This window comes from Oncorhynchus clarkii, chromosome 23 (assembly GCF_045791955.1).
Source record: "Oncorhynchus clarkii lewisi isolate Uvic-CL-2024 chromosome 23, UVic_Ocla_1.0, whole genome shotgun sequence".
NCBI classification, from domain to species: domain Eukaryota; kingdom Metazoa; phylum Chordata; class Actinopteri; order Salmoniformes; family Salmonidae; genus Oncorhynchus; species Oncorhynchus clarkii.
In genome coordinates, this window is record NC_092169.1 from 1,235,304 (window position 1) to 1,253,971 (window position 18,668).

Genomic DNA, 18,668 nt, shown 5'->3' on the forward strand with positions numbered 1-18,668 from the left:
TTAGCCATCAAAATAAAAGTACAGCATAGTTCTACTATTTGTATTCATTTGCATCACTGTCAATTTCATACTTTTATTTTGAAAGCAACCCGCAAATTCCACTATTGTGCCTAATCCTTATCGTGTCTAGCTTCACAACACATAACCCAGTCCGGTCGAGCCTTACTAGCCAGATGAAGCTAGCTGGCTGCTTATAACATTAGCTTTGGGAAACAGGGTTAAGTAGCTGGCAAGCTATTTATTTTCATGAACTTAAAATCAATTTCAATAGGCGAACAAGTGGCAACCTAGCTAATACTAGCAAGGATTCCTAAATCATTGCTAATGATAATGATTGCAGTTTCTACTAGAAACAGGCTTTCAGGCTGGCTAAAGCTAGCTACCCCAGAAGTTGCGGTCGAACAAATTATGCTTTATTACCAACGCAGTATTGTAAACACATTCGTGGCCGGTGATTGCTGACTTTTTTGTACAATGTTGTGGAATAATCAGAATTTTTTGGTAACATAGGTAAAATGTTTTATATTCATCATATGTTTGTAAGTTACTTCTCATCAGAATGGTATTTTTGTATAATACTGTGGCGAGGTTGCAGTTATCTGTTCTATGTCAAGACTAAGTTGCATGGGTCGCAGAGAGGGGAGAGGTCAAAGTGTCATCATGTGTAAACATATATTTTGCTCCACCGTGTCTGTGCCAGTCACTCCCTACTTTTCCCATCGGGGAAAGGAGGATGGCAGTGTCTGGAATCATTCTATCCTCTCCGTGAGCTTGTCCAGGATTGGTTGTATTTAGAGTTGGTTGTATCTAAATGACAATTTGATATATGCCTGTTGATATGGAGGATTGGTTTATGGTTCTAGGGTTTGAGTAAGGAGACAAAGCTGAACGATTTATAATGTCTATGCTGTCTGACTGTGTGTTCTTTGCTATTAAAGGATCGCAGTTGCAATGCAGAGGGGGCTCTCAGAGAATTCATTGAGAGACACTGAATTTATCTGAGAGTCACAGGATTGTGATAGAGCTGATATAATTAAAGATGGACTTTGATAACTAACTCTGACTTGTGTGTGGTTTGCTCCCATGATTTGGTAAATAGAGGAAATTTCCACGACATTTGGCGACGAGGAGTGGATGTGAATCTTCACCCGGTGACCGTTCCTACGATCTAGGTAAATAAATCGTGCGCGAGGGATCCCCTAAACTTGGGATCTCAGGGAGAACCACACTTTGGGAACGAAGCAGATGGACCAACCTTTGATCTAAGAGGAAGCGAGCCGAGTGGATACCACATCTCAAACTGAGTTTTTTTAAAGAAAAAGGTGCGCGAACCACACAGATTTGAAGTCGAGTTTTTTAATTATGCCTGTTACGTATACTCTGAGCGTGAATTCCTTTGTAAGGAAGGCACCTTGGCGGCGTAAGCAGGGCCGAATCAGAGGAGAGTAATCTGGGGGTTTTGTGGACTCAAAAGATACTCTGCACTGTCCGGTTGCCAGTGACCAAGAGCCCTCCTGACACTGAATTGATCACAGTGGGGATTTGGTGAGGTCTGTCGGGGTGATGGGCCAGGGGGTCTGTGTGTTCTAGATGAAACACGGCACTTGGTGAAGCCCTATTGGAAGAAGGACCTCATTCTGTGCGTCTGTGTGATTTGTCTAAGTGACCCTCAGATGTGGTGAATTCCAATTATTTTAAATGTGCTAGCCAGGTATGCCCTGGGTTACTCTGTGTGAGTATTTTGTTATGGGATCACTAGGTAATAGTTGTCGGACCGTTCTGTGTGAGCGGGGTAGGGTTGACTCTGTGTGGGCAAACCTTTTTTTCTGATGTTCTGTGTGGACGTCTGACCAGTTCTATGTGAACATCTGACCAATCCTGTGTGATGTTGTGATAGAGCTGATATAATTAAAGATGGACTTTGATAACTAACTCTGACGTGTGTGTGGTTTGCTCCCATGATTTGGTAAATAAAGGAAATTTCCACGACAACAGCTTTGACAGTGTTACTGTATATTTTTTGACACGCAAAGACCCAAATGGCATTCCATAATATGTATGTCGTGAAGCTAATAGCAGGGACGCTATGACTGTGTTACTCCGGTAGGGCAACATCGGAAAAATAGCGCACTTGGTAGTGTTAACCGGTACTCGACCAGTCGGCGAAAGCCAACATCACCCACGCGACAGAGAACAGTTAATTGTCAAGGGCAATGAATTCCGTCATGTACCTTCATTATATAGGTATGCACGTCAGCTTTGACATCGGTTTTTCACATTGGGCGTTAAACTAGACATTGGCCGATACGGATGTTGGCATTTTTCGCTAATATCGGCCGATTCCGATATGTTCACCGATTTATCGCGCATCCCTAGCTGTAACCTAACAAAATGTGGAAAAAGGTTAGGGGTCTGAATACTTTACGAATGCACTGTAACTAACGAGATTACAGTGAACGAAAATATACACTTAATCCAGTATAAATTAATGTATATAATTTATTATACAAGAAACAACATTCACAAATTCTACAGCACAATGGCAGAGTCATGTCTGAAGTGTAAAACTAATAATGACTCAATAATCCAAGCCTAGGGCTATTACGGTGACCATATTACTGCCACACCGGTCACTGCCACACCAGTGGTTACGAGTCATGACCATAGTCAAATCCAACGTGACCATTCAGAAAATGGAAACTAGGCTTCTCCAACTCTGATGCTGCTGATGGTCATTAGTAGTCTACCAAACTTGCTAACTACCTGCTACTCAGCACTCTATTTTCCCTCTAATCACTCTGACGTCAATGCAAATGTAATTGAGAATCGAATCAAACACTTCATGTTGCCCATGAGCTCAACATTTTTATAGGCTATACAATTGCGAGAGAAAACACGAGTTTTGAGGAGAATCCCATCAGCTTTTTATAGGCTAGGCCTAGTATACTGTATATTTATTTGTCAACTTTACTAATATTAAGCACATTGCTTCACTGGGGCAGCAGTGTAGCCTAGTGGTTAGAGCATTGGACTAACAACCGAAAGGTTGCAAGTTCAAATCCCCAAGCTGAAAAGGTACAAATCTGTCGTTCTGCCCCTGAACAAGGCAGTTAACCCACTAGGCTGTCATTGAAAATAAGAATTTGTTCTTAACTGCCTAGTTAAATAGTAAAGGTAAAATAGCCTACCTGGCTGGCATGAAAATTAACCAAGGGAAAAGTGTCCTCCATTAGGTATTTAAGTGCATAGATGACATGTCATTTTTCCCCTGCTCCGAGACAGGTGCATGATAATGGTCCAATCATTTTTAATATATGTAAAGACAAGATTAAATAAAGAATAGTCTGATAGGCGACAATATTAGCATATCACTTGTGTATGATATATTATCACTTGTGAATGATGGCCACCTTTTTTTGCTACTTTTTCAAATCGTAGTCGCACACCTCCTGTTCCCTAGCCCATAGGCCTCTAAGGTTTGTATCACAACTAAAGTGGCCAAATAACTAAATTAATAACATTTATCTGCTTTACAACGGGTGTAGAGCCTAACTGGCATACATACACAGCCGTGAGTTTCAAGTTTTGGGAAGATAATTTTCACCATAAAAATGCACCTTTATAATAAAGCATTACATGCATAATCGCAAAAGCGGTAGCTTTTAAGAATGGTGTTTTCCCACTAATTGATTGCATTCTGAAACATTCATGCTTATAGCCTATTGCTGTGAGAGAGAATACAGTAGACGGCACATGTCAAATGTGTGATTTATGACCCTATGTCATGGTCACATGTGTATGCCCATATATGAGCATCCTGTCAGGACATCCTGGCGGGAAGTTATCACGTGCTCTAGGGAGTGCCCATATATGGGCATCCTGTCATTCCTGTTCTCACGCTTTAGAGTGAGTGTTAATTTATGTATACAGTGCCTTGCGAAAGTATTCGGCCCCCTTGAACTTTGCGACCTTTTGCCACATTTCAGGCTTCAAACATAAAGATATAAAACTGTATTTTTTTGTGAAGAATCAACAACAAGTGGGACACAATCATGAAGTGGAACGACATTTATTGGATATTTCAAACTTTTTTAACAAATCAAAAACTGAAAAATTGGGCGTGCAAAATTATTCAGCCCCCTTAAGTTAATACTTTGTAGCGCCACCTTTTGCTACGATTACAGCTGTAAGTCGCTTGGGGTATGTCTATCAGTTTTGCACATCGAGAGACTGAAATGTTTTCCCATTCCTCCTTGCAAAACAGCTCGAGCTCAGTGAGGTTGGATGGAGAGCATTTGTGAACAGCAGTTTTCAGTTCTTTCCACAGATTCTCGATTGGATTCAGGTCTGGACTTTGACTTGGCCATTCTAACACCTGGATATGTTTATTTTTGAAGCATTCCATTGTAGATTTTGCTTTATGTTTTGGATCATTGTCTTGTTGGAAGACAAATCTCCGTCCCAGTCTCAGGTCTTTTGCAGACTCCATCAGGTTTTCTTCCAGAATGGTCCTGTATTTGGCTCCATCCATCTTCCCATCAATTTTAACCATCTTCCCTGTCCCTGCTGAAGAAAAGCAGGCCCAAACCATGATGCTGCCACCACCATGTTTGACAGTGGGGATGGTGTGTTCAGCTGTGTTGCTTTTACGCCAAACATAACGTTTTGCATTGTTGCCAAAAAGTTCAATTTTGGTTTCATCTGACCAGAGCACATTCTTCCACATGTTTGGTGTGTCTCCCAGGTGGCTTGTGGCAAACTTTAAACAACACTTTTTATGGATATCTTTAAGAAATGGCTTTCTTCTTGCCACTCTTCCATAAAGGCCAGATTTGTGCAATATACGACTGATTGTTGTCCTATGGACAGAGTCTCCCACCTCAGCTGTAGATCTCTGCAGTTCATCCAGAGTGATCATGGGCCTCTTGGCTGCATCTCTGATCAGTCTTCTCCTTGTATGAGCTGAAAGTTTAGAGGGACGGCCAGGTCTTGGTAGATTTGCAGTGGTCTGATACTCCTTCCATTTCAATATTATCGCTTGCACAGTGCTCCTTGGGATGTTTAAAGCTTGGGAAATCTTTTTGTATCCAAATTCGGCTTTAAACTTCTTCACAACAGTATCTCGGACCTGCCTGGTGTGTTCCTTGTTCTTCATGATGCTCTCTGCGCTTTTAACGGACCTCTGAGACTATCACAGTGCAGGTGCATTTATACGGAGACTTGATTACACACAGGTGGATTGTATTTATCATCATTAGTCATTTAGGTCAACATTGGATCATTCAGAGATCCTCACTGAACTTCTGGAGAGAGTTTGCTGCACTGAAAGTAAAGGGGCTGAATCATTTTGCACGCCCTGAGCTCGAGCTGTTTTGCAAGGAGGAATGGGAAAAAATGTCAGTCTCTCGATGTGCAAAACTGATAGAGACATACCCCAAGCGACTTACAGCTGTAATCGCAGCAAAAGGTGGCGCTACAAAGTATTAACTTAAGGGGGCTGAATAATTTTGCACGCCCAATTTTTCAGTATTTAATTTGTTTAAAAAGTTTGAAATATCCAATAAATGTCGTTCCACTTCATGATTGTGTCCCACTTGTTGTTGATTCTTCACAAAAAAATACAGTTTTATATCTTTATGTTTGAAGCCTGAAATGTGGCAAAAGGTCGCAAAGTTCAAGGGGGCCGAATACTTTCGCAAGGCACTGTATAAGAGAAAAATGCATCGGTTGTGAGCTCAATCACCCCAGCCAACGACGACATCCATGTTTATACGACCCCCCACGGTACTACTTCTTCAACCATTTTGAGGAGCTGGTGAAAAGACTGTGGTCCAGGCGGTTTATACCTTCGACGGTCAGAGCCCTGGAGTCTATGGGTCTTGTGCCGTCTATTCCCACGGGGTAACAGAGGCTTTCCTACATGAACTGAAGGAGGCTATCTACATCCACGAGAAACTCAAAGAAATCCGGCACACCCTGGTGGACGACAACAAATACAAGGAAGCTTTGGTGGCTGGTGTGGTGACTTTCTGGCTCAATAAACTGCAAGAGACCGAGTAACAATACATATTTTTTATTTAGATGTAAAGCAATGGGTAACTATATGCATACGATGTTAGAGAGAATAAATACAACATTTATTTTGAGAGAACTTACAAATGTTATGCAGCAAATGATTGGAAATAAAGTGAACAATGTATCGTTCTACACAACCCACAATACATGGGCTAATGCAGAGCGTGTTCTAAAAATTGAGCAAATGATGAATCATGTACGACATACGGGCGAGAGTCTACAATGGACACAACTGATATCCCGTCTTGTGGATGATTCTGAAGAACTAGAAACAACCTTGTCTAAGATTTTACTTTATTTGTTTGAAACACCATTAAATTGTAACGTATCATATTTTTTGTTTATATACTTATATAATATCAAAAAATTCATCGACACAAGCCTGTAAATATAAACCAAATATACAAGGTGTTGCATACCTGGATCGTTGAGAAAACGGAGACTAGTATCCTGTTACGTATCCTGAATTGTCTGTATACATCATAAATTCAAAATGAAAATGAAATGTTCTTGTTATTTGAAAGGGGCTCATTAACGTTATTGTACATCAGAGAGGCAAGAAGAATGGCGGAGCAGATGTTGAAAAACATGTATTATACCCCCTCTAACCCAGGGTCTTATGGGGGTAAGGAGCGGTTACAGAGAGCTATACCCGAAGAAACAGGTAGCAGGTTAGGCACTGCTCAAGTGAATGAATGAGCAGAGCAGGATGCTTACACTGTATAAACCTGTGTGAAAACAATTTCCACAAAATAGTTCTCTAACCATTCCTTGTCCCAGTTTCAGGCAGATCTATGTGACATGCAGGCCCTTGCAGATAAAAAATGATGGAAATCGCTACATGTTATCGGTTATAGATACAGTATATGAATAACCAAAGTTAGAATTATACAACCAATTTTCCAAAGCCTATAGAGTTATCAGAGGCCTGGGAAGTAGGTCTCAGCGAGATAACATGCCCCCATAGTTGGTATAATATCAAGGATAAGGACCGTGATATTTATTGCAAAAGGATATTGCAACCCCCAAAACTTATAAAGGTTAAAAAAAGGGTTCTATAGAACCGTCGACAGGATTGTCTCAGAGTTGAACGAACACCTAACCCTGAACAATATGGAAATACTCTTGAACTACAACCCTGTTCATAAACGTATACAAATCTCAGTGGCTGCTGATGGGGGTATAAAGACCAGCGGTAATTTAGCCTACATGTTGGGGATGAGTTCAAATAAATGGACGTATGTGAGAGAGATTATTCCCATTCCCTGCGGATATACATGCTGGGTTTTTACAACATATTTGTGGATACCGACATCATATCCTATCAAAGGGTAGGAGACAGATATGTGAACCCCTGAGAACAGTGCATATAGAGGGAAAGGATGGTGATGTAGTCACTGTTAACTATGACAAGCCATACTATGTACTTGTAAGCAAGAAATATATTGAAAACATTCTGGTTGATCTTAAAACGGATCAGAACGAAAACATTGAATTTACATATCGTAAAACTCCACTTTAGACCCACCAAAACCTCTCTACATATCTAATATATTATTAGTATTATATATATATTTTTTTAATAAACATAATACAATTTTTTAAAAATGGTTATGAAACACAACCACCATCTCGACCCTAACCGCTATGTCTCATACTATGTTGATCAAGTGGGTAATGGATTACCCGGCTATCACGGATCCCCGACCATGTACGGTTCGGGGATAGGAGACATTTCGTAACCTCTTTAGGATGGTTTTACCGTTTATAAAGAGAGGCCTCAATATAGCCAAACCACATATAAAATCAGCTGCTAAAAATATTATGAGGTTGTAGCCAATGCTATGACCAGAAGGGCGTCATTAGATGCCGAGCATCAAGAAGGCTCCGGGCTTATGCTGTTGCCTCGAAGACCAAAAAAGAGACCTCTGGGTATAAGGGGCAGGCCTGCCCCTAAAAAGCGGAGGTTAACCGTTAAAATAAACTCAGTAAGTCAAAGACGTGGTAAAGTGAGGAGGTCTGGACCAAAAACGTCAAAAGGAATACTCAGAAGTATTTTCTAAAAGAACAAGCAACATGGCTCTTTTACACCGCATGTCCTCTGAAGCTATAAAGACAGAGCTCGATCTTTTCACGGCCCCCTTAACCCAATTTTCAATAGATAGGTCCTGTTATGTGGAGATAGCCCCACTCTCTGCCATTACAGACAATGGTCATTTAGAATTTTTCATACCAGGCCACGGTGACAACTACCTGAACCTCAACAACACCTTATTGCATTTACATCTCAAAGTGACCAAAAGAGATGGTACTAATATTGCAAATGATGCCAAAGTGAGTCTTATTAATTACCCCTTGGCGACCATCTTCTCCCAAGTGGATGTGACTTTGGGTGAACGCCTAATCAGTCAAAGCAGTGCCACCTACCCTTTGAGGGCCATCCTGGAATGTTTACTAAACTACTCCGAAGACACTCTCAAGACACAATTCAGTGCCGGGCTGTTTAGCAAGGATACTGCAGGAGTCTCTATGGAATCTATATACCCTTCCACCGGTGCAAACAAAGGACTGGCTGCACGTGCTCGCCACTCTCCACCATAATTTGCAAATAACTTCATTAAAAATCCTACAATGTGATTTTCTGGATTTATTTTCTTCTCATTTTGTCTGTCATAGTTGAAGTGTACCTATGATGAAAATTACAAGCCTCTCATCTTTTTAAGTGGGAGAACTTGCACAATTGGTGGCTGACTAAATACTTTTTTGCCCCACTGTATGTAGGCATCTTAATGCACTGAAAGATCTCTCACAGCTGCTTTACTGGGATGGTTAGCGCGGCCTGTATGATTGCTTTCAGTGATGGGAACATATCAGGGTCTAACAGTTTAAACACACAGGATATGTCAGAAGTGGCATTTTTCTTTTTTGAGAGGTAAGGTTTAGCAAGAATTACTACTTCTGGCTTGAGAGAAATATGACATGTTTGTCTTGTGTGGACCTCTCTATGCTCTCTCCGTACCTCCTGCTACTCTCTCTCGCTCCCCTCTCTTCTTTGCTGTCTGAAGTTCTGCTTTCCTGGAGCTCCTATATTATTACAGAGACGGCATAGTCTCAGAGCCTTCTCAGTGAATATTCTGATCAGACAAACACATACACAAGCAATATACAGTTGAAGTCAGAAGTTTACATACATTTAAGTTGGAGTCATTAAAACTTGTTTTTCAACCACTCCACAAATGTCTTGTTAACAAACTATAGTTTTGGCAAGTCGGTTAGGACATCTACTTTGTGCATGACACAAAGTAATTTTTCCAACAATTGTTTACAGACAGATTATTTCACTTATAATAAATTGTATCACAATTCCAGTGGGCCAGAAGTTTACATACACTAAGTTAACTGTGCCATTAAACAGCTTGGAAAATTCCAGAAAATTATGTCATGGCTTTAGAAGCTTCTGATAGGCTAATTGACATCATTTGAGTCAATTGGAGGTGTACCTGTGGATGTATTTCAAGGCCTACCTTCAAACTCATTGCCTCTGCTTGACATCATGGGAAAATCAAAAGAAATCAGCCAAGAACTCAGAAAAAAATTGTAGACCTCCACAAGTCTGGTTCATCCTTTGGAGCAATTTCCAAACGCTTGAAGGTACCACGTTCATCTGTACAAACAATAGTACGCAAGTATAAACACCATGGGACCACGCAGCCGTCATACCGCTCAGGAAGGAGAAGCGTTCTGTCCCCTAGAGATTAACATACTTTGGTGTGAAAAGTGCAAATCAATCCCAGAACAACAGCAAAGGACCTTGTGAAGATTCTGGAGGAAACAGGTACAAAAGTATCGATATCCACAGGAAAACGAGACCTATATCGACATAACCTGAAAGGCCGCTCAGCAAGGAAGAAGCCACTGCTCCAAAACGGCCATAAAAAAAACTGTGGTTTGCAACTGCACATGGGGACAAAGATTGTACTTTTTGGAGAAATGTTCTCTGGTATGATGAAACATAATATATAACTGTTTAGCCATAATGACCATCGTTACGTTTGGAGGAAAATGGGGGAGGCTTGCAAGCCAAAGAACACCATCCCAACTGTGAAGCATGGGGGTGGCAGCATCGTGTTGTGGGGGTGCTTTGCTGCAGGAGGGACTGGTGCACTTCACAAAATAGATGGCTTCATGAGGATGGAAAATTATGTGGATATATTGAAGCAACACCTCAAGACATCAGTCAGGAAGTTAAAGCGTGGTTGCAAATGGGTCTTCCAAATGGACAATGACCCCAAGCATACTTCCAAAGTTGTGGCACAATGGCTGAAGGACAACAAAGTCAAGGTATTGGAGTGGCCATCACAAAGCCCTGACCTCAATCCCATAGAAAATTTGTGGGCAGAACTGAAAAAGCGTGTGTGAGCAAGGAGGACTACAAACCTGACTCAGTTACACCATCTCTGTCAGGAGGAATGGGCCAAAATTCACCCAATTTATTGTGGGAAGCATGTGGAAGGCTACCCGACACATTTGACCCAAGTTAAACAATTTAAAGGCAATGCTACCAAATACTAATTGAGTGTATGTAAACTTCTGACCCACTGGGAATGTGATGAAAGAAATAAAAGCTGAAAGAAATCATCCCCTCTACTATTATTCTGACATTTCACATCCTTAAAATCAAGTGCTGATCCTAACTGACCTAAGACCGGGAATGTTTACTTGGAATGAATGTCAGGAACATTGAAAAACTGAGTTTAAATGTATTTGGCTAAGGTGTATGTAAACTTCCGACTTCAACTGTAGCTCGCTAGATGCTAAATAATTGTATTGTAAACACACACAAAATCTCTTCACTTACTCCTGCAAATACAGCAGTCTCTGTGTTTGCCGAGCTGCGTCTCTCACCCTCTTTCTCAAGAATAAATACCATATGTCCATCTTCTATAAATTATCTGTCAGTGCAGCTTTTGAGTCAACATGTTGAAATGTAAGTTACTCGAATATGGCTTACTTGTGAGTTCAATAACTCTGAATAACATCTTCATGCGCTAACAACATGTGCTATAGTAATAGCATGTGCTATAGTAATAGTCTCTTGTTCCCAACTTTGCGCGCGCCAAAATATAATTTCTTAGGACAAATCAAAAATGACTTTGGAAAACCACTTTGACTCCTCCTCATAAAGTGCCACCGTACACAGACGTTATGGTTTTAGGCAGCACTAAAAGGGTAGGGCACATGATTGGAGTGTTGCCCAGTTTGTTTTACACCATGCCAGCAGAGGAAAAGAGTCGGGGCTGAGGCAAAATCAGTCAGGGCCAAAGCCCTGAAAGCCCGAGTCTGGTGACTCCAATGCCCATGGGACTGGAGATCAGTGGTGTCCGGTGAGAGAAAAGCAGGTTGAGGTTGCCGGGGTTAGAGTAGAACACAAAGTGTTGTATCCTGAAGCAGTGAAGAGAGTGGTAGTGAAAGATGGGTACAGGGTGAGGTTGGCGGCAGCTGCATTGAAGTATTCGGGATTGAGAGATTTTACTGCAGAAGATTTGCAGGGGGTGTTGAGTGGTAGTGTTCTGTCCTCCCAAACCGTTGGCATGGAGTAGGATTAGGTAGGGGTAAATTGTAGAATGGGGTGGTGCTTTTCACTTTTTGTGTGGGCTAATAGCTGGCAGGGTAATTCTCCTTTTCCCCAATTTTGTATTACTGGATGTTAATGTTGGTCGGCCGTGACTGGCCTCACACTCCAGTACAGTAGGTGGCGGCGTACGCACCCAAAAGTTGGATGCCAACCCAAAGAAGAAGATGTCCACTATCTTGGTTATGGAACTCTACTATCTTGGTTATGGAATTGTGTTTTGCCACAAAAGTCCGGTTGTGACTGGTTTGATCCAGTCTTCTGAGCATGCGCAATCGGTGTAAACAGGAAGAAGCTGCGAAAACCAGGGAAAATCTAGAAGACGAAAATATATTCAACGGGGAAAAAATCATAACGTTCATTGATTACTCGTAATTTTATTATTTTAGCGCACGAATATGTAAACGAATATTATTCTGAATTAAGTGTTTTAGCACAGCGGTACACGACGATAGTCAGCAACGTTACATTAGATAGACCTTTTCTTTATTTATTTTTACAGATTGGCAACTAACTGAAGCTAGTAGCTTTCGTTTCGTTTTACTAGAAAATAGTTTGCAAGAATCTAATTTGGACAGACAAGTCGAGCAATATTTTTTCACACTGCGGCCTGTGAACAACGCCGGGGATTGTCAGTAAACTAACGTTACACGGTTCATTTCCCCTCTCCTTTCAAGTCGTCCGGATGGCCTGCTAACCTATTGTCGGAGTTTCGGGTCATACTCCCCTCGTCTCCCCTAAACCCTGTCTGTTGCTAGCTACGATAACAGACAGTCTATAGAAATGGTTCAGAAAGGTAAGGCGGTGGTGGGGACGTCTCAAGTGGAGGTTGAGGCGAGCCCAAGCTCGGGGCCATCTGAGGCTGGTTCAGAAGCCCCTGGCTCAGTGGAAGAACCGAGAAGCATCGGGGTGGAACTATCGGGCCGCAGGAAATTCATCAGTGGAGTCGTGGAGGGTGAGGAGAACATATTATATTGAACAAAAATCACATTGATTTGGTATAGCTAGTGATTTTCGTGTTGTGATGTTGATGCATACAAGATTTGCATACTGGTCAAATGCAGAAAGAATGCCAGAATAATTGTGATTATGCAGGACACTTATTAACACTCCATTGTACTATTAACAACTGTTCAAGGTCGATGACCCATTCGGAGGAACTATGGGATGTCATTATTTTTTAAATCGATCATGTCTGCTTTCCCAAAAGCATCATAAGGCTATCATTAGAAACTTCGTAGGAGCAATTTAAAGCTGCAATATGTAACTGCTTGGGCCACCTAACCAAATTCACATAGAAATGTGAGTTATAGACCTGTCATTCTCATTGAAAGCAAGTCTATAAAAAGCGATCTTGTGTGCAACTGCAGCCCACAATTTGGGGTGTTCCTGCATGTGGGCATTCCACATGCAATGGGATTCAGGACCCCCCCCCCCTCTAGCATCCCATTTAATGTATTATCTGAATTTTTTTCGCCTCCCGGAGTCCTTGCTAGCTAGCGGGAGCAAAACCGGTAGACAGTGTTCTTCGCTCCCGCCTGCCGAACACCTGCACTCACTGTAGTTAACAGAACAGTGGGAAAACACTGCCTGACAGGCGGGGGTGAAAGGACACTATACCGGTCGCCTCCCTCCTCCTGCTAGCACAGCAGGTGAGAGGCTGGGGCGACACCAGGATGAAAGACACAGTCTACCGGTGTATGGCTACCTAGTTGTCACCCCCACCCCTTCTTCTGGGTGGTTTATCAGCGGCTGGCATACAACGTGATTGTGCATTAACGCCACCTACTGTACTGGAGCGCTCCCACCTCCCGCCTGTCCTAGCTTCTAAATGTACCGACAGAGAAGTATAGAGGGTGTCCTGCATGCCCACATGCAGGAACGCCACGAAATGCAAGCTGCAATTGCACCCTTCTCCTAAGAAGCTGTAGATCTGAGTCACGTTAACAATTCTAACTACATGTACATATTACCTCAATTGCCTCGTCACCTGTGCCCCCGCACATTGGCTATGTACCGGTACCCCCTGTATATAGCCCCGCTATTGTTATTAACTGATTTTTAATTTTATTTAACTAGGCAAGTTAGTTATGAACAAATTCTTATTTACAATGACGTCCTACCAAAAGGCCTCCTGTGGGGACGGGGGCCCGGGATATATTTTTGAAACAATAAATACAATATAATTATAGGCCAAAACATACAACACTACATAAAGAGAGACCTAAGACCACAACATAGCAAGGCAGCAACACATGACAACACAGCATGGTAGCAACACAACATAACAACAACATGGTAGCAGCACAAAACATGGTACAAACATTATTGGGCACAGTCAACAGCATGAAGGTAGAGACAACAATCCATCACACAAAGCAGCCACAACTCTCAGTAAGTGTCCATGATTGAGTCTTTGAATGAAGAGATTGAGATAAAACTGTCCAGTTTGAGTGTTTGTTGTAGCTCGTTCCAGTCTCTAGCTGCAACGATCTGAAAAGAGGAGCGACCCATGGATGTGTGCGCTTTGGGGACATTTAACAGAATGTGACTGGCAGAACAGGTGTTGTATGTGGAGGGTGAGCGCTGCAATAGATATCTCAGATAGGGGGGAGTGAGGCTTTAGAGGGTTTTATAAATAAGCATAAACCAGTGGGTCTTGCGACGGTTACACAGAGATGACCAGTTTACAGAGGAGTATAGGGTGCAGTGATGTGTCCTATAAGGAGCATTGGTGGCAAATCTGATGGCCGAATGGTAAAGAACATCTAGCCGCTCGAGAGCACCCTTACCTGCCGATCTATAAATTACGTCTCCGTAATTTAGCATGGTTAGGATGGTCATCTGAATCAGGGTTAGTTTGGCAGCCGGGGTGAAAGAGGAGCAATTACGATAGAGGAAACCAAGTCTAGATTTAACTTTAGCCTGCTGCTCTTGAATTATTTGTTATTCTTATCTCTTACTTTTTGGGGGGATTTTCTTAAAACTGCATTGTTGGTTAAGGGCTTGTAAGTAAGCATTTTACTGTAAAGTTTACACCTGTTGTATTTGGCGCATGTGACAAATAACATTTGATTTGATCTATTCTAATTGTTCTCTCTGTTCTGTGTGAGCTATCTCTTAGCTTCCCTTTACTAAGTTTCGATCTTAAGTTTTGTACACCAGCTTCAAACAGCTGAAAATACAATATTTTTGGTTATGGAAAATACATTTTACACCTCTTTTAGATGGTACAATGATTCTCTACACTAGAGAATCTACACTGTTTGTTTTGTCACATAAACTGAAATTAGGTGAACTATTAGAATTTTAGCAACCAGGAAATTGCTGAGCGTTTCCTGCATAGTGCTTCTTTAAATATTCGAGCTGTTTCCCAAAGCCATTAACTTTGTATTTGAAAAGTTCGTAATCTAACACCTGCCTCAGACCACTCGTTGAGTCAAATCAAATTGTATTAGTCACATGCACCGAATACAACAGGTAGACCTTACTGTGAAATGCTTACTTATGAGCCCCTAACCAACAGTGCAGTTAAAAAATATATATGATTAAGAATAAGAGACAAGTAATTAAAGAGCAGCAGCAAAAAATAACAATATATACGGGGGTTGGCGGTTCAGAGTCAATGTGCGGGGGGCAGCGGCCAGTTGAGGTAGTATGTACATGTAGGTAGAGTTATCAAAGTGACCATGCATAGATGACCACAGAGTGGGGGGGGGCAAGGCAAATAGTCTGGGTGGCCATTTGACTATTTGTTCAGGAGTCTTATGGCTTGGGGGTAGAAGCTGTTTAGAAACCTCTTGGACCTAGACTTGGTACTCCGGTACCTCTTGCCATGCGGTAGCAGAGAGAACAGTCTATGACTCGGGTGGCTGGAGTATTTGACAATTTTTATGGCCTTCCTTTGACACTGCCTGGTATAGAAGTCCTGGGTGGCAGGAAGCTTGGCCCCAGTGATGTACTGGGCCGTTCTCACTACCCTCTGTAGTGCCTTGCGGCTGGAGGTCGAGCAGTTATGCAACCAGTCAGGATGCTCTCGATGGTGCAGTTGTAGAACCTTTTGAGGATCTGATGACCCATGCCAAGTCTTTTTAGTTTCCTCAGGGGGAATAGGTTTTGTCATGCCTGCTTCACGACTGTCTTGGTGTGCTTGGACCATATTAGTTTGTTGGTGATGTGGACAGCTCTCAACCTTCTCCACTGCAGCCCTGTCAATGAGAATGGGGCCGTGCTTGGTCCTCTTTTTCCTGTAGTCCACAATCATCTCCTTTGTCTTGATCACGTTGAGGGGTAGGTTGTCGTCCTGGCACCACACGGCCAGGTCTCTGACTTCCTTATAGGCTGTCTCGTTGTTGTCGGTGATCAGGCCTACCACTGTTGTGTCATCGGCAAATGTAATGATGGTGTTGGAGTTGTGCCTGGCCGTGCAGTCATGAGTGAACAGGGAGTACAGGAGGGGGCTGAGCACGCACCCCTGTGTTGAGGATCACTGTGGCGGATGTGTTGTTACCTACCCTTACCACCTGGGGGCGTCCAGTCAGGAAGTCCAGGATCCATTTGCAGGGGTAGGTATTTAGTCCCAAGATCCTTAGCTTATTGATGAGCTTTAAGGGCACTATGGTGTTGAATGCTGTGCTGTAGTCAATGAATAGCATTCTCACATAGGTGTTCCTTTTTTCCAGGTGGGAAAGGGCAGTGTGTAGTGCAGTAGAGATGCCATCGTCTGTGGATCTGTTGAGGTGGTATGCAAATTGGAGTGAACAGCTAAGTGCGTGGTTAGATGTTGTTGTTTTTTTGGTTTATCTGCCTCTGTTTTTCTTTGTAATGGCAGTAAAAAATGTATAACATTTGTTGGCACCTTCAATTATTACACATTTTCTCATAAATAGTATATTTCAACACTGCCTGCTAAACTAAACCAACCAGAACTCCTGTACATACCCCTTGTGATGAAGGTAGCCAATGGCCTGCTTCTATCTACGATGTAAACACAGCCTCTTGTGAAAACGCTAGCTACAGTCTGATGAAGAGGAACAGATATAGGTAGCTAGCTTCTAGACTGAAATAAGAAATATATGTTTGAGTGCATTTGAAATATGCAGCGTACCATATGAATGGTCTTGTTCACATGAAGAGGTAACTACGTTGACCATTTAGCCAATTTATTGAAAGCTTGCCAATGTTTTAGACTATCCTTCTACTGTAAATGTCAATTTGTGTTTCATGAGCCATCTCTTTGTCAGTGAGTTCAATTGTTGAATCATGTTTTGGCGTGATTGTCTAATTTCAAGTAATTAACTGCAGGCTTAAAGAAATTCAATCATATATTTTGAATAGAAGCCCAAAATAAAAGCCTTGTAGATAGAATGGAACTTTAAAAATGACAGTTGCATATTAGCCAGTACATATGGCATAGCATACCTTGCAATACAATATTCTCTAAAAACAGTTGTACAATGTGCTCTGCAATAAGAAATCCAGAGTTTGAGTTCTAAACCAGAGTTCTAAACCAGCAGCTTCCCTATACCATGGTGAGCGTACATAATGTTGGATGCATTAGAATATAAGGTATGGAGAATGACAAAGAGCCTGTAGGATTATAGAAAAAGCAGTTGGGAAATTAATGTTTTAGTTTCAAATACTAAATGTTCATTGACTGGGAGTATATTTAGGTGGTTTAAATGATTACATTTCCTACTAACCTTCTAAAAGTTGAGTGCTAAGATCTTGTCAATAAATTCATTATTCTACTAACTACGACTGAGTGCGAGACATGTTTTCAATAATGTACGTTTCATGCATATACATACCGGACAAAGCACACCATCACACATACTGTTTCACCATTTATTGAGTATGGAGATAAATAGCCAAAGTGTCTTAGGTAGTATTTTAAGTATCTAAATATAGTAATCCATGTATATCAAGTGTCGTGGAGGGCACAATCTTACAATGTTGCAGTCCAGGAATGAGAGCTTTACTACCTATGCTAAAAACCTGGGCCAGTGTGTGGAGACTGTACAGTCGTGGCCAAAAGTTTTGAGAATGACGCAAATAATAATTTTTACAAAGTTTGCTGCTTCAGTGTCTTTAGATATGTTTGTCAGATGTTACTATGGAATACTGAAGTATAATTACAAGCATTTCATAAGTGTCAAAGGCTTTTTATTGACAATTACAAGTTTGATGCAGGTTGATGCAAAGACTCAATATTTGCGGTGTTGACCCTTATTTTTCAAGACCTCTGCAATCCGCCCTGACATGCTGTCAATTAACTTCTGGGCCACATCCTGACTGATGGTAGCCCATTCTTGCATAATCAATGCTTGGAGTTTGTCAGAATTTGTGGGTTTTTGTTTGTCCACCCGCCTCTTGAGGATTGACCACAAGCTCTCAATGGTATTAAGGTCTGGCGAGTTTCCTGGCCATGGACTCAAAATATCGATGTTTTGTTCCCCGAGCCACTTAGTTATCACTTTTGCCTTATGGCAAGGTGCTCCATCATGCTGGAAACGGCATTGTTCGTCACCAAACTGTTCCTGGATGGTTGGGAGCAGTTGCTCTCGGAGGATGTGTTGGTACCATTCTTTATTCATTGCTGTGTTCTTAGGCAAAATTGTGAGTGAGCCCACCCCCTTGGCTGAGAAGCAACCCCACACATGAATGGTCTCAGGATGCTTTACTGTTGGCATGACACAGGACTGATGGTAGCGCTCTCCTCGTCTTCTCCGGCCAAGCTTTTTTCCGGATGCCACAAACAATCGAAAAAGGGATTCATCAGAGAAATTGACTTTACCCCAGTCCTCAGCAGTCCAATTCCTGTACCTTTTGTAGAATATCAGTCTGTCCCTGATGTTTTTCCTGAAGAGAAGTGGCTTCTTTGCTGCCCTTCTTGACACCAGGCCATCCTCCAAAAGTCTTCGCCTTACTGTGCGTGCAGATGCACTCACACCTGCCTGCT

The 18,668-nt window shown here is 41.9% G+C and overlaps 1 protein-coding gene across 1 annotated transcript in view; it reads left to right on the forward strand.

The window, feature by feature from the left end:
* Positions 1 to 11,902: 11,902 nt before the first annotated feature.
* Positions 11,903 to 18,668, forward strand: part of LOC139382041 (protein O-GlcNAcase-like) — a 34,738-nt gene continuing 27,972 nt past the window's right edge. The window contains exon 1 of the mRNA XM_071125990.1: positions 11,903 to 12,662. Within this exon, the coding sequence (XP_070982091.1) occupies positions 12,491 to 12,662 (172 nt within the window). The 5' untranslated portion in view covers positions 11,903 to 12,490. The remainder of the gene's footprint in view (positions 12,663 to 18,668) is intronic.